The sequence below is a fragment of the Colletotrichum higginsianum genome, chromosome 1 (genome assembly GCF_001672515.1).
Source record: "Colletotrichum higginsianum IMI 349063 chromosome 1, whole genome shotgun sequence".
Classification (NCBI taxonomy): domain Eukaryota; kingdom Fungi; phylum Ascomycota; class Sordariomycetes; order Glomerellales; family Glomerellaceae; genus Colletotrichum; species Colletotrichum higginsianum.
Genome location: NC_030954.1, coordinates 1,500,411 through 1,520,482, shown reverse-complemented (window position 1 = coordinate 1,520,482; position 20,072 = coordinate 1,500,411). Strand labels below are relative to the sequence as shown.

Genomic DNA, 20,072 nt, shown 5'->3' with positions numbered 1-20,072 from the left:
GTAAAAGGGAAAGCCATGAAACCGGCGGAGAGCGGGCTCAACCCACACGTATCTGGTTAGCCAGGATGGAACGAGTGAGCTAGATGGATCAATGATCGTCGCCAGTCGCTGGTAAAGGACTGGGTTCTGACACCGGGTCTGAGGGGTTCCCCTTGGCTGTATTAAAGCACTTGTTCTCGTTGTCTACGTCGCAACCGAGTCGAAGTTCTATCATTAAATTCCAAAGTGGCGAGTTCGATGTCATGGAAGATCTCAAGCCCCGTCCGAGAGAATACATGTGCGACCGACATCTGCTCCTCAAGTACCCCGAGTCCGTGAGTGAAGACAGGTAGCCCATCGTGGACGTGGTACCATCAGGCACTTCTTGTTGTTGTCTGAGCGTCGCTCGTCCTACCTGGCCCGAAATTTTCAGGTCCCAGACGAACCCAAAGGAACAGCAGAGAGACCGGCAGGGACGGAAGAAACGAGTGTTGTGGTAGGCCATCCCACACCGCCGTTCCGTCCGCGCGCGATGCTCAGGGGACAGGCCCGGTCTGTATCATCACTCTGAACCCGTTGATATAGCCCGTCCTCTCAAAGATGCTCTATTTCATGAGTGTACGCCTCGAGCGTACAGAGTAGCGATCAAGAGTCGTGGTTCCACATCCACAAATCGATCATCAGACTTGACAACGGACGGAGTACTGCTTCATTGGCACCGGGAACAAATAGATACGCTTGGCTGACTTCTTACTGGGCTCCCCTCTTAAGGTCCATATCATTACCCGACTCTGCGATTGTCTCCGTCTATTCCAAATGGAGCTATCGAGTTAGACAGAGAACACGGCAGACAACGGAGGATCGGACAAAATATGCGAATGACGATAGGTACGTTGTAGCCGTGCTCCCGCCGGAAATGCAATGCGTGCTAATGATGTTGGAATCTGGTCTCTTCCCCCAGTTCCCCCAGTTGGGTAGATATGGGCTATAATACGGAGGAGACTTCTTTCATCCCCGACGACCTGACTAGTCATATGGCGTTGGCAACAACTCATAAATCAGGGCCCGATTAAGGAGTTGCGTCTGCCGCCATTTAATCGTGACCCCCAAGCGTGGCCGGCAAAGTTAAGCTTCAGGTTTAGGGTTGTCTCAAAGTTGCCAGGGAGAAAACGGAAAGCTGGGGGGTAGCAAAGACTGAAAAGGCAATTTTTTCATGGTTACGTTTGGACATTTCGTGTGTCGTTGCAACGCTTGGCGAGTTTTGCCATGATGCGTTGGGTTGTCCCGGACGCCGGCGACGCCGGAGCGGCATCCATTCCCTCCCCACCTCACGACGACAGAGCCGTCCGGAATACAGCGCAGACATTGTCCCGGAAATTGAGTACCGGAAAATGGCCAGTCAGTATTACTTTTGGCCTCAAATAACACAACTCTCGGAAAGAGTCGAGTCACGCGCTACCCCAGTGCATGTACATCGACTATCCCCTGTAGACCGCTTGGTCAGCCTCAGGACATTGCATCTGCTCGGGAAGGCGGAGAAACGCCATGTTGCCGTTTCGTCATAGCACACAGTGGTCAGGCGGAAGTGGAGGAAAAAGCACCGAGGAATGCAGGGCATGACGTCCGTTTCTTCCAGAAGTTCAAGAGAATCAATCGGGCCGGCAAGGGAGGCGGGTGGAGGGTGCTAACCTTTTAGACGGCGGTTGTGGGCGGGTTGGTTGGATACTGAAGGAGTGCGGGTGTTTCTGGCGGCGGCACCCACAAGTCGTTTGTTGCATTGGAGAGGTTAGTTTTAGCGGGCTTGGCCTGGCCAAGAAGCGCGATCAAGTAAGCCAAGGTATGCCACGAGCGAGGCACGAGAAGAATAGCCCGAGCCGAGCGGTGGCTTGTGTCGGGCGTCCTCCATCCATCTCGGGCCATGCTCCCCGAAGCCGATACAGGGGAAATATTATTTTGTCTTTAGAGCTTCTTATCAACAGAAACGCGGGGGCATTCGGCATATCATTATTCTCTCATAGATGATACTTGTTCCGACAGCGGAGTTGTTGATGAGTGCTGAGGGGTTACCACGGTCTCGGAGATCTGAGGATGAGCCATGAAGAAGTGGTTTCGATCGGACATGGGTGCGACGAAGGTGCGATGAAGCGAATGGATAAAATGGACACGGCGACGACTGATAGGGTGGATTGGACACTTTGTTGGTGTCGAGCGGATATCCCCCGCATGGATGCTGGCCGCACTGCAAATTGCGTTCCCCAGGCCTGCCTGTTTGTTTGGAGGGACATGCTGGAACAAAGGCGGGGCAAAGCAGCAGCATGTTGACGGAGCTCCTCTCCACTGTTGTGTTTGTGAAGAGGCTCGGCGTATCAGAGAGCAACGGTGGGAGGCATGTCTTACGATGAGCTGAATAAGAACGGGAAGCGAATGGACGAATGGGCTTGGGTCCGGCAGCGTGGATGAAGGTAGCAACGGTGTCGGCCGTAAGCAGCCAGAGACGGAATTGAACCAGTAGTGTCGATCCGCTGGCCTTTTCGCACTAGCTGCAATGCAACCATGTCTTTTGGGTTGGCCGCACAGCATCACCGAGGGAGGGATCCAACGGAACGGGAGGCCTGTCTGGAGGTTGCAGGTGGTGGTAGTATGGCTACTGGCATGGCTCAACCTGACAGGTCGACCGCTTGTCGACGGGTCTGTGTCTTATCCGTCCTTGCTGCAGTGAATCTGCCATCTCCGAGCAAGAAAGGTCTGGTTGCGTTACGTTGCGCTGCGTCGAGTCGCAACTCGCAACCAGAAGGGGGGAAAGTAGACAAGCCAGCACGGGGAATCCGGGGTTCCGGGTTGCCGGCCGTGTCTATAGAAGGTCGCAGAATGCCATCCAGGACGATGCCCGTCTCATCGGTTGTCACCAACACCAAAGTCTGCAACACCAACGACCCAGAGAAAACGCCCTTTCGTCTGGGGTTGAGGAGGGGTGCTGCTGGACTGCGTGGCTCGTTAGTGCCTAGGAATATGGATGTGGAGGGCGCGCCGGGTGGGTTTTCCCACCAAATAGAAGGGCGTGGAGGGCGCCCGCTCTCGTGCCCGATTGAGCGTTGACTAGGTTTGGCGGGTGGAAAGTGAAAAGGCGGGTTGACTGACTAGCAACGAATTGATTTAGGGACGCGTTACCCGGTCACCCTGGAGTGGTGGGCGTTTGGGCGTTTGGATGATTAGTTGAGCAGAGTTCATCATGACCACACGACCTCGGAGACCTGCCGGGATAGGACAGCTAGCATAGCGTGGCCGTGACCGTACCCGAAGCGCCTGTCTCTTCGGGACCGTCTGTTTTGGACATTTCTGGCAGATATGCCGAGGGACTTCCGGCCCCCACGTAGCACGTAAGGCACTTCTGGTTGGTGCTGCTGTGCCGCGAAACGCCACAGGTGCTCAGACAAGAAAGTGACGGGAGACAAAGACTTAGAGGGAGAGCGAGAGGCTGCGGCGACGTTGGCGTGTGGTCGTCTGTTCTTGAGAACTAGGGGTTGAAGTCAAAAGAAAAGGGCATACTGAGCGTGGATCTGCCTTGATCTATTTAGTCGTTGAGCTGTAAACGTGTTGTGTGTTGTTCGCGTCCTGGCTCCGTCAGTTTCCAGTAGGTACTCCGTACCCACCTTTCTAAGTGATGGCGCGTGGTGGGCATGCAGCTTGGGCGAGACAAAGAGACAAAGCAGCCTCAGCAGGGCAGCGTTCCAATCTTCTCGTTCCAATCTTCTAACGGCCCGCCGCGTCGGGGCAGCAGCAAACAACAACCGATCGTTGGAACCTGGAAGCAATACCATACGGGTAAAGACGTTGCCCTGTCTCGCAGGTCGGATACCTTGACCACTGGAATCGATAAATCCGTGGAGGTACGTTCCACGGACACGCAGGTACCTACCTATTCGTACATGCGGACTACGTCAGGTACCTAGGCCGGTACTGACAAACGTTACCCTCTATTTCAATTATTTCATCAGCGAGTTGCTAGAAATCCATGGACCGGACTTGGCTTGGGGCTCTTTTGATTCTCTTACACGTCCACTTCCACTTCCACTTCCACTTCCACTCCTGTTTCCATGTCCGCTTTCGTTCTGTGTAGGCTGGTGGCTGGTGGCTGGAGGCGGCTGGAGGCTTGAGGGAGGCTGGCTAGACGAACCGTGACCGAAGAATCGACAGGGACTTGCTGCGCCTGGTCACTCTCGTGTGCCCTTCTGCGGGTAAAAGTGCGGAGAGGCGACCGCATGGCAGGCTGTTATGTGCTCCGTGCCTTGCTTGATGTTGGTCAGCAAGGCGGGTAAGTGGAACTGGCTGGGAAAGGCGGGCGAGGGGCCGCTTGCACGGTATGGATCAGTTTGATTCTATCTGCAACTGTATGTAACTCTATGTAGTCTGTTGCAGAACGGTGGCTCACGAGCACCTCCCCTCACCCTATCGTGGAACATTGGATGAAAGGCGGTTCTGCATGCTGTTGTATCAGTACGACTAGAGGCTGGGGACCACGGGAAGGGACATGGCTGACGCACAAATATGTGCGGTCGAGAAGAGACCAAGGTATAGGCTCCCGGGGACTGGCAGGGCAAACAAGCCACTTGGGTTCGGACTTGACCAAGGATGGCGGAGGCAGTATGGGGCCATGATGGTACAGATAGATACTTGGAGCTGACGAGACGGTCGCTATCGGCGAGACAGCGGTTCGTCCACTCGCCGTGCTTCTTCCTCCTGCTGCTACCACCGCCCGCCGCTGCCAGGTACCAAAACACCCATGGCCCTGGCTCCTGTCGCCTTTGTCTTCGCCTTCGCCTTCGCCTTCGCACCCGATCTGACATGTTACTCCATCACTCCACCACCAATGATTTTTGGGCAACCCAGCATGGAAGGTCAGAGAGTCGCGGTACGGTCACGTTGCTCGTTATCTCACGTTGTGCCGTTCTGTGCAAAGTATCCGTAACTTGATTGAACGGAGACCAGACCTGCGTGGTCCACCCACTGCCACCCGTTGGCAGTAGTGTCCAGCCTCTCTCGGGCTCTCAAGCCATGTCTAGCCATGCCAGGCCATGTTAGGTACTTATGCCCTGCCACCTCTCTGCTCCTCCTCCTCCTATTTCCTCTCGACTCTCGCCCTCCAGGTCTTCCTTATGAAAAAAGGCCAAACTTGCTCCAGTCTCCATGCCACCCCCCTGGTCAAGAACCCCATGTCCGGCCTGTCTAGCCCTGCACTTGCTCTGTGAGCTAGGCCCTTTCTGTGCTCTGCAACCCTTCGATTCCTTCCGCCTTCCCTCCTTCCCTCCACTGACACCGTCAACTTGTGGGTTGCCTGGGTGGGACACCCTCGTCGTCGGTGCCTTCCCCCGCTACTAACAGCCGGCCATTCCCAAGTGTCCCAAGTGACCTTCTTTTCGTGCCTGCCTACCTACGAATACCTACCTAACCTACAGGCTACAGGTACTGTGGTGCCTCGCCCGCTTACGCGCAGTCGCCAACCCTTTCCTCTGCCTGGCCCTGTCTGTGACTGTGTCCGCGTCTGCGTCTGCCCTGCCTGTCGCTATCGCTGTCTGTCGCCGTCGCCCGCCGTCGCTGTCCCGCACCCACGCTGTCGCGCTTTCCAAACTGTCCAATCCCGTCTCGTCTTCGCTTCCCAACCCACAAACTCGCCTCCATCCTGCTGCTCCTCGCTACTCTCGCCCATCAACCCCAGGACCCCAGGTCTATAGTCCAAATCCCTCTCGCTCGCTACATTCTCGACTTGTGGCCCAGCTGCTACGTCTCTCGTTGCCTTCTTACTCCCCTTCCTCCCCTCCCCTCCCATATCTTGTCCTCTCTCTGCTTGCCAACACGGCCTGGTCCCATCTCTGTGTCCTGGCAAATGCTGCTTCAACCATCGTCGGCATCCAATCTCCCCTGACATCTCCTGTCTTCTCCATCGTCCGTCCCGCCACAGACCACCCGCAACTTCAGCCGAATCTCCAGAAGGAACGACCCCTACTTCATCTGCGCCACAATCGCGCGCATCGCCTGCAGTACATCATCTCACATCTCCCCGCACTTCATTCGACGTTATATCGCCCGCCGACGGTCCAATTGCCCATCGCATGGTAGTCTTCGCTCTCTCTGCCCGGCTGCCGTGAGCTTGTCTCGCGCAGATACCACCTGACAAGACTCGATCCCGGCCTCCGTTCCCAATCGCCTCTAACGGGAGTCGCCAGCATGGCGGGCTTCTTTAACAAACTCAAGAGTGCGGGAAATGTGGGTGTCCCCCTTCAGCAGCCATGGATCCGTCCCCCAATCCTTCCCATTGATGATGTCCTTCTTACCGATCCTGCTGCTATCTGCGCGACGCCATTGCTGATACAGGGACCACGACGCCTAGACCACCTCGAGCCCCACGAGCAAAGATGCGCCGAGCAAGAAGGTCAAGGAGGAGCCGGCGCCAGAGCTCACTCCTTTGGAGAAGATGCTGCAGAATGCCGGGCCCTTGAGAGAAGATGGCACCGACAAGTTCTTCGGCCTCGAGAATGTAAGTCTTCGAAGCCACTCCCGGTGCGGAACCCGCCTTCCCGAGACACTGATTGCTAATCCGCCGTCTAGTTTGGCAATACATGGTATGCCGCTCCGTCGCCATCTTCTGCTCCTGCCCACTGACTGTTCGCAGCTACTGCAACTCGATCGTCCAGGCACTGTTCTATTCAGAATCCTTCCGTGATCATGTTATCAAGTACCCGCTGCTGTCACCTTCCGATACCCCGAACGGAACACGACCGAAAGTTAACGTGACGATCCGGCCGCCCGTCGCGAAAGACCCCCCGAATACGCCAGGAGCGAAGCAAAAGGGCCTCAGTGCCTCAGAATCGATGAAGCGCAGGCAGGCTATGACCGCGGGAATGCCCCCTCCTGGCGCGCCAGGTATTCGCCCTGAGGACAAGCCCGATTCACCGGAATACAAGAAGAAGCATGCCATGATCAAGGGCCCGATTCTCGAGTTGGCGCAAGAGAACCCGTCTGCGTACGGCATGGAGGAGTGCACCTTCACCGGGCTCAAGGATATTTTCCAGGCCCTGATCGAGAGCAACACCAGGACGGGTGTCCTTAGCCCACAACGGTTCCTAGAAATCTTTAAGCGAGACAACGAGATGTTCCGAAACTCGATGCACCAGGATGCTCACGAATTCTACGGCCTCGTCCTCAACGATGTCATCTCCAACGTCGAGGCAAATGCCAAACGCGCCCAGGAGCGGGGAGCTGAGAACAGAGATGGCCTGGTTCAGTCCGTGGAAAATGCTCTCGGTGCCGCGAACCTAATGAACCGGCCAGCGAATGGAATGGGCTCACCAGGAACTGGTTGGGTCCATGACATCTTTGAGGGTGTTTTGACTTCAGAAACGAAGTGCCTCACCTGCGAAACGGCTTCGCAAAGAGATGAAACGTTCCTGGACTTGTCCATCGACTTGGAAGAACACTCATCGGTTACATCTTGCCTCCGCAAGTTTTCGGCTGAAGAGATGTTGTGCGAGCGCAACAAGTTTCATTGCGATCACTGCGGTGGACTTCAAGAGGCTGAAAAGCGAATGAAGATCAAGCGGTTACCAAAGGTTCTCGCGCTGCACCTAAAGCGCTTCAAGTACACTGAGGATTACAGTCGGTTGCAGAAGCTCTTTCACCGCGTCGTGTATCCGTATCATCTACGCATGTTCAACACCACCGACGACGCAGAAGACCCTGACCGCCTGTATGAGTTGTACGCCGTCGTCGTTCACATTGGTGGAAACGCCTACCACGGCCACTACGTCTCGGTCATCAAAACTAAAGACAGGGGCTGGGTTCTCTTCGACGATGAGATGGTGGAGCCGGTTGACAAGCACTTTGTCCGGAACTTCTTCGGCGACAAGCCTGGCATGGCTTGTGCCTACGTCTTGTTCTACCAAGAAACCACCTTCGAAAAGGTACAGGCTGAGATGGAGGCTGAGGGTCTGGAGGAGGTTAAGATTGCCAGCGAAGCCGCCAACGTCGCCCATGAGAACGGACAGCCAAACGGCACAAACGGCACAACTCCCCTTTCGAAACAATCTACGCAACCCATCAGTCCGATCGAGGAACGCGAGCCGCTCCCGAATCTCGCGCACGCGCAGACAGCTCCCGTCAAGGTGGACGCTCCACCCCCAGAGAAGCTTCCACCAACGCTCGAGACGGCCGCTACTCCTACGGCTCCTACTATTCCCACCAACATCATCAGGTCCAACACAGCGGCGAAGATGGACAAGTCGAAGGACGACAAGAAGCGCGAGAAGAAGGAGCAGGAGGCCGCAGAGAAGGCGCGGAAGCAAGCCGAGAAAGATAAGGCGAAGCAGGAAGAGAAACAACAGAGAGAGAACATGGCTAGGAGAAGGGATGCCTACCAGCGAGAGCAAGAAGAGTTGCGCAAAGCAATCGAAGCCAGCAAGAAATCTGCGCAAGACGACACCAAGAAGAAGGATTCGTCCAGCTCAGGTGGATTCCTCAACCGGTCCAGTCGGGCCAGCAAATCGATGAGTAAGAAGAGTTTCGGATTCCTGAGCAAGGACAAGGACAAGGGCGAATCGCATCAACCGTCGGAGAACGGTCACAACGGCTCCGAAGGATCAACAAGCCAGCCAGACAAACCCAAGGAGTTAAAGGAGCGATTCAGTTTCAATCTTGGCAGGAAGAAGAGCGGCAACTTGCTCTCATGAAGCGGCACACAGCGTCATGATTCATTGAGGATGGAATTTGGTTTCGGTATACTGCAGTATATACATTAAAAAAAGTGGGAGGAGTCGGGAGGGAGTTCTGTCCGATGGACATGGCATATGGCCGACACTGGCACGGTTTGTCGTCTTCGGATACATGAGGAACTTCCAAGGGGCGGAGAGACGACTCTTGGCGCAAGCAGATACCCGAGCATGGTGCGGTTTGCTTGGATAATAGCTTTCACTTAATGACGGCAAGAAGGACACGTGTGATGATGGCGTCTTGAGCGGTAATTCCCCACTGGCGCCTTGTCGTATTGTACGATAGCATAGGAAATCGAGAGCAAAACCTCTTTCGAGAGGCAATGCCCGCTTCAAATATTTGAAGCATTGCCCCGGCCCGAGGTTGAGACGTTGACATTAATCCACATCGCCAGTAAAGTGTACATTTGCTGGACGCCTGATGCCCAGCCCACAAACCCAACCCACATTCGCTTTTCAGCCCTCAACGCCGGTCTCATTACCATAATGCCATGTTGCAGAAAGGTGCTACAAGCCATGTATATCTTTTATTTTTCTCGCAACAAGAAAAGCAGCTCCCATCAATGTTTCCCCGCTCTGTTCACGCGTCTCTAGCCGAGGATGAGTTCGTACAAAATGATGAGGGTGTTGATTGCGATTAACGGTACTACATGAGGTTGTCAGCAAGGGAGATGGCGAGGTCGCGCGCTTGAGGAGGGCAGTAGAGGGGAGGGTGGTCGTCGTCCCGGACTTACTTCTCATAAGGGTCCGTACGCTGGCGATCAGGTTGATGATCTTTGCCTTGACGCTGGCGTCGGTGCTTGCGCCAAATGTCGGGTCGTAGGAGGAGGGGGAGAGGTTGACTGTTGAGCGCAGTTATTAGTGGGGGATTCGTCCTGCCTGGAGAGGGCATGGGGTCGTAGATCCAAGTGGTGAAGGGTAGGTGGGAGGCGGGGTTCTTCATACTGCGTGCGAGGAATCGGTCTTCTGAGAGGACGGCAATGGCGTTGATGAGGAGGACGGCAACTGGAAGTAGTGTGTCAGTACTATGGCAGTGTTTGAGATCGCTCTGGAAGGGAAGGAAGACAGACTGTAGAGGAAGTTCCCTAGAATGTACATCTCGACTGGTTTGTCGGCAAACGCCTGTTGGACACTATGAATAAGCAGGCGTTTTGTTTGTCAAGCTGGGTCGGATTGTGGTGGCCCCGGGGAAAGCGGTTGAACTTGGCTGGGCTTGTGCTTGTGCTTATCAAAATGAAGCACTGCAGAACTAAAGCCAGGTGGTGATGAATGTTTGGAGTGGTTGCGTTGCGCTGTCTAGAGCTTTGAAGGGCACGTTGATCCGTTCCGAGGATCCCTGCATTGACTGTTCAGGCCTGGAGCTGAGCTGTTTGTCACTGTGTCCACTACCTAGGTAGATAAGCAGTGGCTGTGCACGGACGCTCAGAGCCCACTTTCTTAATGGCATTGGCAGGCACGAGACGCCAGCTTACACTTGCTCTGAGTGAAAAGGAAAATCGTGTGAAGAAGATACCAGATCTTAAAGTCATGAGGTGAGGAGCACAGGGCAAACCTGTTTCACAAGTTCCAGACCTTCCTGCTTCTTCTTTTCTCTGTTCCACTCCTTTTTCTTGTTCCGCAATGAGATAAAACATTCAAGATCCCCTTTCTCTTGTGGCGCATCTTTTTATCTTCCCACTCCCCCTCCACCTTGATGCCTTCACTTACTCACCCACAATGAAGCTCCTAGGTAAACATCGAGGAACACACCCTCTCTCATCTCAAAAGCCCCATCTTTAAACACCAACTGACACCTCCTACAGACATTGCTCTCCTGGGCCTCATACCCGCCCTCATTACGCTCCACCTCCTCGTCGCCCCAGACACAAAAGTTGAGGAGTCCTTCAATATTCAAGCTACCCACGACGTCCTCATCTACGGCACCCCCACACATGACGTTGCCGCCCGTCTACGTGCCACTTACGACCATTTTGAGTTTCCCGGCGCCGTACCTCGGACGTTTGTCGGCCCCGTCCTCCTCGCCGGCCTCGGCGGGCCCGTCGTCAACCTCGTCGGCTTCCGCCACGCCCAGCTCGTCGTCCGCGCACTCCTGGGGCTCGCCAATGCCGCCGCGCTGCTAGTTTTCGCGAGAAGCCTGGCTAAGGGGCTGGGGATGGGCGTGATGAGGTGGTGGGTTCTGTTGCTGGCGGGCCAGTTTCATGTCATGTTTTACGCTTCTAGGACGTTGCCTAACATGTTTGCCTTTGCATTGAGTGAGTAACCTTTGCCCCGTTGTCTCGATGGGCTTCTGGTCTCTTCCCCTTTCTCTTCCTCTCGAAAGAACAAGAACACTAACACCAACCCAGCAACGCTTGCCTCGGCAAACCTCCTCCCCTCTCCATCCTCCAAATCTCACTCCGCGCGCCTCCGCGTCTCGATCTCTCTCCTCGTCTTTGCCGCCACAATCTTCCGCTCCGAAGTTGCCCTCCTCCTAGCGACCACGGGTCTCTACCTTCTCCTTGCGCACCAGATCACGATACCCCGTCTCATCCGCCCCTTTCTGATCTCCTTCGCCGTTGCCCTCGCCGTCTCCGTGCCCCTCGACTCCTACTTCTGGCAGAAGCCTCTTTGGCCGGAGCTCTGGGGCTTCTATTACAACGCCGTCCTCGGCTCCTCATCCAACTGGGGCGTTTCTCCTTGGCACTACTACTTCTCTTCGGCGTTGCCGCGTCTGCTCGTCAACCCCCTGACTTTACTTCTCCTGATCCCGCTGGCTCTCTCCCACCCAGCGATGTCCCACATAGCTGCCGGCCTTGTGGTGCCCCCGCTCCTTTTCATCGTTATCTACTCTCTCCAGCCCCACAAAGAAGCCCGCTTCATCTTTTACGCCATTCCGCCCCTGACCGCCGCCGCCGCTCAGGGCGCAAACCACATCTTCACGCGCCGCTCCAAAACCCTCCTTTACGCTCTCGTCTCGGTCGCCCTTGTGATTAGCGTCCTTGCCTCCCTCGCCGCCTCGACCGGCATGCTCCTCCTCTCCTCCCTAAACTACCCCGGCGGCGACGCCCTCCACCAGCTGCACACCCTCGTTGCCTCCGACCCCTCGGGCAGCGGCGGCTCCGTCACCTCGGTCCATACCGACGTCCTCAGCTGCATGACGGGCGTCACCCTCTTTAACCAGAACCCCGGCGGGCTACCCAAGAACTCGCATGCCCGCGCCCTCGAGAGCTCTCTCCGGGACGGCGCCCCCGCCTCGGCGATGTCATGGGGCCCAATCCTTACGTTCGACAAGACAGAGGACAAGGCCGTCCTCGCCGACCCGGCGTTCTGGTCCCGCTTCGACTACGTCCTCGCCGAGGACCCAGCCTCTATCAGGGGCGGCCAATGGGAGACGGTTGGCTTCGTGCAAGGCTACGCCGGCGTTGAGATTCTGCGGCCCGGGTCCGGGTCCCTGTATGGAGGCGGCGATGACGAGGAGGAAGGAGAGGGAAAGGTCCTGGGCCGCGGTCTCGTGGTCAAGCGGGTTCGGGACTGGGTCCGCGGTTTGACGGGTGGCTGGTGGGTCGGGCCGCGCATGGAGTCGCGGATCCGGATCCTGAGACGGACCAAAGACGCCGGCGCCGGTGCGCGGATCGTCTCCCAGTAGTTGGTCGTGGAGACTTTGTCCAACACACGAGAACACGCAGGTTTAAGGCGAATACGTAGCAGACAGAGCATGCCGTTTCACCAATCAAATGCAGTGTCTACAAGAACTCGGTAGCAACCTGCCCGTACAACGTATCATCGTCAAAAATACCTAGACGAATGGACAAGCTCACTCATTCACTGCAACAGAGGTCGGAGGTTTGAGGTGCCAAGAGGTAGGGCACATTTTTAATCATTCCATCTACCGCGCAATGTGCTCCGGTTCTGGGCAACAAACCAAGCAAACACTATCCTACCATGAGGCCACATCAGGATGTAGCCTCGTTTCATTGCATATGCGCTGCGGCCTCCACCGCCTACACGCCCCGCCGTCGAACAGAATCCAAACCGCAACATAACCAACTTTTCTTCTTGTTTTTTCTTCTTTTCTTTTTCTTCTTCTGCAACACCAGCCCTGGCCCTATCTGTTGGCCATCGCCGCCTCGTCCTCCTCCTTCCAAACCCAAGAGAACCAGAAAACCACATTCTTTTTGCACTCGACGCCCTTCAGTAACTGCCAGGCTTAGCTACTTGCTATTCCCCGAGTGAGCCACCTCCCCCCCCCTTGATGAACCAATGAAATACGGAAAGCAGTTACTGAACCGCTGCTCGCTAGAATTGTCTGAGTGTCGTCATAATGGCATGATACAGGAATGGAATAAGTATATATAAGAGCGCCGTGTTTCTTATCGAAAAAGAAACGGGTATCCAGGTGTTGTTGTTAATGTTGACGGGATGCTGTCTCGCGTCATAGGTATACTATATATGTGATGCCGTTGCATTGAGAATCATGAATGAACGCTCGCCTCGCTGCTCTTATTCCGTGTCGCTCCCGTCCTCGGGTTCGTCCAACTCGCCGTATAATGCTTTGTACCTCGCTAGCTCGGCCATCTGTTTGGCAACCTGGTCAAGGATGTCACTCATGGGACCTCGCATGTCCTCGAGCTGTTCCAAAGGTGCGTTGCCTATGGCGATGTGACGAAGCGACAGGCTCGTGACGCAGGTCTGTATCTTCGGGTTAGTAAATGCCTTCCACCCAAAAGTTTGATAGGCCTTACCTCTATTCTGCTCACTTGGTGCTCCATGAAGTTGAGCAGGAATCGCTCCGTGACTTCGCCTCCACGGTGTTTCATCCTCTCCAGCAGCTCGGTCTCGGGCGGTTGCAAGCCTTGGCCGGATACATTCTCGAGTGAGCTGCACAGCATCTCCAACCTTAAACTGACACGCCACAGAGCCCAGATGGATTCGGTGTCGAAAGCCAGCTCGCTGCCCGCCTGAAGAATCGCGGGCTTGTCGACTTCAGTACGTTGCTCATGTTGCTGATGGTGCTCAATGCGGCCCGCGAGAGCGTGTGGATACAGCGAGTACACGACCTCGGGGTTTTCGAGACCCTTGAGTTTCTTTTCGCCCATTTCCTTGACCTCAAAGCCCTGGGAACTAAGAGACCGGAGGTCCTTGCGAATCGACGAAGCGAAACCCTGGTCATCATCGAACGTGTCCTCGGATCCAGTAGACCCGTTCCTGTCCGTGTCCTGGTAGTTCTCAAGGCAGCGTTGAATTTCGGAAATGAAGTCAGATGAGACGGTGATCTGTCCTCCGTCGGCGACAGACGAAATACGCGAAGCCTTGTTGACCATCGGACCGAAGTAATCCATGCGCCTCGTCACAGGGTCCATCTCGCTGACGGCCTCACCATAATGAATACCCATGCGAACGGAGAGACCCTTGAAGATCAGGGCGTTGTCCTTGTCGTATAGCGGTTGGCAAGAAACGGAATTGAGGACTTCGGAGGGCCAATTGACGTCCAGCAACGACATTTGGACAGCAAAACACCAGAGAAGCGCCGAGGTAGCTGTCGGGAACGATACCATGAACGCGTCGCCTTCAGTCTTGACCTCATATCCACCAATTCTCCGCAGCTGTCGACGCATGACCTCGTTGTGCAGTTTGATGGCAGATCTCATGGCGGCTGGATACATCTCCCATAGGGTCGTCGAGTTCTTGATGTCGGTGAAGGCGATCGACACGTTGCCCGTCGGAGCCGGAATCTCGGCTTCAAGACGCTGGAGAGTGGAGTCAAGGACGTCGCCCTTGTTCCGCTTGCCTCTGCGTAGAGGTTGAAGTTCGTCAGGAACGCCGGAAGGATACAGCGACATGCTCTGTCCGCGATGAAGCCTCGATCTCTCGCTCCTCCTCTTAAGATCAGAAACGCTGATCATCATGACCATGATCTTGTTGGTGGCGCCATAAGCGATAGCCAGGTCCCGTAGCTTTTGGGCTGCCCTCATGAGATCACCACGCTCCTGTCTCGAAAAGTCGACGACCAGAGCGGGGTCCAAGTACTCCCAGAACTCTCTCGTGGCGATCAGAATGATGTCATCCTGCTCGCGAATCGTAAGGTTGCTGACATAGGGTGCAGCCTGAACTGCCGGCATGAGGTCGACGTAGCCGAAGGCACGGGAAACCTCGAGAAGGTCGTTTAATCTACCGTTACGAGACACCCAGCCTCCGGCCTCTCGAATCCGCTGGCGCTCACTGGGTTCTGCCGGGTCATGCTTCCGAGTGAGGATCTTGTGAGAACCGTCTGACTGAATGAGCATGGCCTGGGCATCGCCCACATTGGCGACGTAGAGTTCCTGATTCTGAAGATAGACAACAGTCGCAACACCGCCAGAGTTAAGGTCTTCCTTGCTCAGCACAACGGGCGTTGTAGAGCCCCTATGCGTCTTTTGGGAACGCTCCTCGGTGTGTTGGATGGCAATGGTGACCAAGTCTTTGTTCAGCGACAGGAAGGCCCGTCTCAGGGCGTCCACTGGTGTCTCGTTGAGCCGCGTCTTGAGAGCCTTCAATTCCATGCTGAAGATGTGACCAAAGTTCTCGTGCAGGTACTTGGCAATCTTGGAGCCGCCACTGGAAAGGGCTTGGCCGTCAAACAGACCCAGCAGAGTCTCGGATTCCGCAGAGTTGTACCGAGGTACCACGAGATCGATTGTCGACAGGTGCTCGTTCTTGCCCAAGGTGTCGGCCATACCATATGGCAGGTTGCCCGCTGAGGAACCGGACGTACGCACGCGACGATCCTCGCTTTGATCCGGGATGGTGGGTTGCGTAAGAGTGACATCCATGAGGCCTATGACCCTGAGGTTCAGAAGCCTGTTGAAGTCGGCGAGCGATTCACGATTGGGGATTGTCGGGCCAGTGATAGTCTGTTTTATCTCCAACCGCTTGTTGCCCGACAGGTTGAGAAATCTCAAGTTTGGGTTGAGGTTCCAGTTCCAGTCGTAGGGGACGTTGCAGATGTTGTACTTGAGATAATTGCTGCCGCAATCAAACACCGCAAGTTTCTTAGCCCTGGATATATCGGCAGGCAGGTTGGTAAACTTGTTTCCATTGATGTGCAGCACTTGCAACAAGCTGCCGTCTTCCAGATCATCGGCCGGCAGTGTCGTCAATTCGTTGCCAGAGAGATAAAGCTCCACCATCTGTGGCCAGCTCTTGATCGATCGTTGTGGCATATCGTTAATGTAGTTCCACGACAGGTTCAGGACGCGCAGCTCGTTGAGCATGGTGATCTGATCAAAGACCTCGTCGTCGAGCTTGTTCTCGGCTAGGTGGAGATTACGCAGGGACCCCGCGAACGTCGAGTAGAGCCGCGACGACAAACTCGAGTCTTTCCTCGCCGTTGCGGAAGATGGCATTGGCGGGACGGTGCCTTGCGACGTTGACCTAGACACCACGGAAGTTTTACGGCCACCCTTACCGTACACCGACACAACTGAGCTCTTCCTGTCGGCGCTACCAGGCACCGGCGACGGCCCAACACTCAGTAGCGTCGACGAGGAATTCTGGCTTGGCCTTCTGGAAGCGTCCAAGGACTCCTCGAGAGGAGACTGCACAATGCGTTCCATGGTGTTGGGTTTATTGACGGCCGCTGGCGTCTGCGCCTCCTCGCCTGCTGGTCGCGGTTGTCTAGAGGCCGGCTTTGGGAAGTTTTCAAGGATGTTGGAAGACGCGTTCAACGTCTCAAGCTTGTTCGCCCACCACAACTCCATTGGCAGTTTCCTGATGTTGTTCCTCCGCACGTCCAACACACGAAGCTCGGTGAGGCAGCCGATCGACGTGGGAAGCTCTGCCACGTTGTTGTTGGCGATGCTGAAGTGCTCCAGCTTCCCTAGGTTCCCGATATGCTGCGGCAGAGAGACGAAGTAGTTCTTGTCCAACACAAGACGCTCCAGGTTCAACATCATGTTGAAGGTCTCATCGATGCTCGCCAGCTGACAGTGAGATAGGTTAAGCATCTTCAAGGTCAGAACAGGCTCGATGATTTCGAATTTGGTGATGGGGTTCGAGTTGAGCTTCAGGCTTCTTATTCTCTCAAAGCTGCCGATAAATTGAGAGATGCTATTGTGATCAGCCGAGAGGATCTCGAGTTTCGGCAGCAAGGAGATGATGTTGATGCTCGTGATGGCGTTGTACTTGATGTCCAACTCTCGAAGGCCGGATAGCTCGCTGAAAGAGTCCGGCAAGGAGTTGGACAGCCTGTTATTGGTGATGACAAACTTCTCGAGGTTTCTCAGCTTTCCAATCTGGTCGGGCAGGCTGCTGATGGAATTGAAACTGAGGTCCAGCTCCACCAGGCTCTCGACATCGCAGAGGAATAGCGGGAATCTGTCCAAGAAATTGGAAGATATGTTGAGGTTCCGCAGGGCTTTGTATGCACCAAAGTACTGAGGCAGTGCCTTGAGACGGTTGTTGGCGATGTTAAGCTTCAGTATACCATGCAGTCCGTGTAGCTCGGCATGATCTAACTGATCGACTCGGTTGTTGGAAACGTCGAGGTAGGTGAGCTTTGCGGCCTTGCCCAGACTCGGTGGCAGCCTCCGGGCCTCATTGTTGTTGAACTTGATGTCTCTCAAGTTCTGGCATGACTGAATGAAGTCGCGAGGAAGGTCGAGGGACAGATTACGGGAAAGGTTGAGCGAGATGATTTCAGATGCTTTGGAGTAGAGCGAGATCGGAATGGTAATCAGGTTTCGGCCGGAAAGGTCGACGTGGTTGAACTTTTGAATGCGTCCGAGGCCAAGGTCGTTCGTGACGGAGTGGAAATCGCTCTCTCGTGACGAAAGAAACATGAAGCGGCACAGATAGCTGTTGTCCTCACGACCGACGTCCTCGATACGGTCCCGCTCCTCGTAGCCAATCTGTTGCAGTAACCTCTTCTGCATTAGCAGTGGTCGTTCGGCGACCGAGAGCACGCGGACCAAATCATGCTTCTTCAAGATTATGTGATAGTTTTCCAGGCCGTCCGTCGCGTACGTCTTCTTGATAAGCTGGGATATGACGTCGGTGACGCTGGCATCGAGGGCCATGGACAGGGTCGCGAATGTTCCGTCGGATCTGAATATTCGAATGCAGTAGGGTGTCATTTTCTCCTCGGGCCGGGGCGGACTGCCAATGTCATCAATGTCGGGCGCCTGGTACGTCGTGTCCTCGGTGTTGCGGCGAACAGCCCAGCTGTCTGGCGCGTTCCAGGACCCGTTAGGCCCAGGAACGACATCGGGTTTCGCGGGAACAGGAGGCGGTTCGACTTTTTCGGGGTCGACGATGTTCGTGATGAAGGTGTGATCCATTGGTGTCAGTGGAGGCGGCTTCGTGAGGATGCCCTCCATGTCGCTCAAATTGGTGTCCAAGTGGAAGACAGTGCCAAAGCCACCTGGCTGCCTGTCTGTCGGCCCAATCTGTTCATCTTGCGACTCAGTTGGCCGTTGTTGGCGGCCTTTGCTCTTGGAGAAGGGGAATCTGTTGTTGAAAGTCTGCGCCTGCGTCTGGTTTCGCTGGTTGTAGGCGGCCAGTCGAGGGTCTTGGTCCGGGCCGGGCTCGGTTCCCGAAAACGCGAGGGGGAAGGTGGACGGCGACAGGTCGGGTCTGGTGAACTCGGGGCGGGATGGCTTCGCGGCCAACGATCTGGTAGACCCAGGCAAGTCGCGTAACCTGGACGTCCCGTCATCTTTATCCTTGTTCCGCCGCAGGCGATGCAGCAAATTTCTTTTTGAATGGTGTTGTTGCTGATGTTGCTGTTGTTGGTGCTGTTGTTGATGCTGTGGCGGCTGCGGCTGCAACTGACTCCCTGGCGATATGGAGCCATCGACGGTGCCGTGTCTCGAGCTGAAATATCCGCCGCTCGGGGTCGGGCTTTGTGCGCGTGATCGGTTGGAGCCGTACATGGTGGCAGTTGAGCCGCCTCGTTCTCGGGGGTTCTGTACTTGCAGGCTCGCCTGTGAATCTTCCCTGCTTACAGTCGGCCGGAGGACCCTGCCATCGTCGATGCTCCGGTTGTGGCGATGATGATGGCCAGGGAGATGCACAATTGAATGGCCAGAGCGGTTTGATGAAGATGTCTTTGGTGGGTTTTGCGGGTTGTTGGGATTTTCGTTGTTCATGTAACGTTCGCGGTCGGGACCGCTCAAAATGTCTCTGACTGGGGCCTCGCCGAACCTAGCAATATCCTTGAAGCACGTTTTAGTATGCTTGACTCGACGCAGGCCGGGTGGACGAATAGGCCAATGTGAGATAAGATAAGGCGATGGGGTTGATATGCGGCGCAATTCCCGGATGCGAGATAGCGGCGCCAAGGGTGCGAATGCGGATGAGGTGGATTGCACAGGAAGACGAAAATCTTAGTGGTAACAAAGAGATTCAACGGAGGGAGGGGGAGGGGGAGGGGGAGCGAGATGGAAGGATAGAAGGATAAGGAGAGAGAGAGAGAGAGAGAGAGAGATAGAGGAGGGAGAGAGAGGAGAGAGAGAGAGAAAGTATCAAACTCACGTCGGCTTCTTGGTAGAGAAATGGGACGACCTCGGGAGCCGGCACAGGCGTCCTAGGCCTGGAGGAGGAAGGCGAGGCCTCGCGGTCGCGTGCATGGTCGGTTGCGTTGGAGTAGTTACGATCTCTGGTGGGCCGGCTGTGGCTGTAGGAACGCGAGCGGTCCCTGCCGGAACTGGAATGCAAACTGCTCTCCGAACCATCGCGGCCGGGGAATTCCTCGCCAAAGAACCCCTGCAGTTTTTGCAATCCACCTCTTCGAATGCTCGTCTTGGAGCCCTGGCTGCTCAACGTCGTGATGCTCGCCAGAGAAGGGCGTCGCTCGTCTCCGAAATAGGGCACGTCGGGAGAGTCCTGGCTGCCAGAAGACTGGGGCGCGATCCGGTGTGTCGGGGGGCGGAAGCCCGGCGAGAGCTGAGAGGCGATGGACACGTTGTCGCTCGAATCATTGTAAAAGGTCGTCTGGGGCTGGCTCTGGGGGGTGGATGCGGTGGCACCGCCGTTGGAGGGCGACATCCAGGGAGCGACTTGGGAGATGGACGAAGAATGGGTGGCCGTTGGGGGGTTTTGCTGAATGGAAGGCAGACGGCCACCAGAGGTCTCTAGGACGGCCAGGTCTCTGCGGTAGTTGGCGAAGTCGCTCAGGCGGTGATCGCGAAGGGACGAGACATTGGAGTTGGATGGTGCGGGTGACAAAGCTCCACGCGGCGCGGAAGCGAAGGTGGACGGGGACGGTTCGGCTGGGCTCAGGTCACTGATGAAGGATCTGGAGGGTGGAACGCAGGCGCCACGGGTCAGTTATGGGCACATTTGTGAGTCGAATAAAGATGGGAGTGAAAAGTAAAATAA

The 20,072-nt window shown here is 55.6% G+C and overlaps 5 protein-coding genes across 5 annotated transcripts; 2 read left to right on the top strand and 3 right to left on the bottom strand.

Annotated features, from left to right (window-relative positions):
* Positions 1-2,636: 2,636 nt before the first annotated feature.
* On the bottom strand, positions 2,637-4,240 carry CH63R_00470 (uncharacterized protein; the record flags this gene model as incomplete). Its single annotated transcript, XM_018295445.1, has 4 exons — positions 2,637-2,961; positions 3,274-3,493; positions 3,626-3,891; positions 4,032-4,240. The coding sequence occupies 4 exons, from the start codon at positions 4,238-4,240 to the stop codon at positions 2,637-2,639; spliced, it is 1,020 nt and encodes a 339-aa protein (XP_018163807.1).
* Positions 4,241-6,201: 1,961 nt separating this feature from the next.
* CH63R_00469 (ubiquitin carboxyl-terminal hydrolase) lies at positions 6,202-8,699 on the top strand (the record flags this gene model as incomplete). Its single annotated transcript, XM_018295444.1, has 3 exons — positions 6,202-6,240; positions 6,365-6,515; positions 6,583-8,699. The coding sequence occupies 3 exons, from the start codon at positions 6,202-6,204 to the stop codon at positions 8,697-8,699; spliced, it is 2,307 nt and encodes a 768-aa protein (XP_018163806.1).
* A 629-nt stretch (positions 8,700-9,328) lies between these two features.
* Positions 9,329-9,836, bottom strand: CH63R_00468 (Protein transport protein; the record flags this gene model as incomplete). The annotated part of the gene is made up of 4 exons (XM_018295443.1): positions 9,329-9,384; positions 9,473-9,580; positions 9,684-9,743; positions 9,809-9,836. 4 exons carry the CDS (start codon positions 9,834-9,836, stop codon positions 9,329-9,331), a joined length of 252 nt encoding a protein of 83 aa, XP_018163805.1.
* A 618-nt stretch (positions 9,837-10,454) lies between these two features.
* CH63R_00467 (Alg9-like mannosyltransferase) lies at positions 10,455-12,363 on the top strand (the record flags this gene model as incomplete). Its single annotated transcript, XM_018295442.1, has 3 exons — positions 10,455-10,467; positions 10,541-10,990; positions 11,084-12,363. The coding sequence occupies 3 exons, from the start codon at positions 10,455-10,457 to the stop codon at positions 12,361-12,363; spliced, it is 1,743 nt and encodes a 580-aa protein (XP_018163804.1).
* An 854-nt stretch (positions 12,364-13,217) lies between these two features.
* CH63R_00466 (Protein phosphatase 2C) lies at positions 13,218-19,739 on the bottom strand (the record flags this gene model as incomplete). The annotated part of the gene is made up of 3 exons (XM_018295441.1): positions 13,218-13,406; positions 13,475-18,907; positions 19,227-19,739. 3 exons carry the CDS (start codon positions 19,737-19,739, stop codon positions 13,218-13,220), a joined length of 6,135 nt encoding a protein of 2,044 aa, XP_018163803.1.
* Positions 19,740-20,072: the final 333 nt, after the last annotated feature.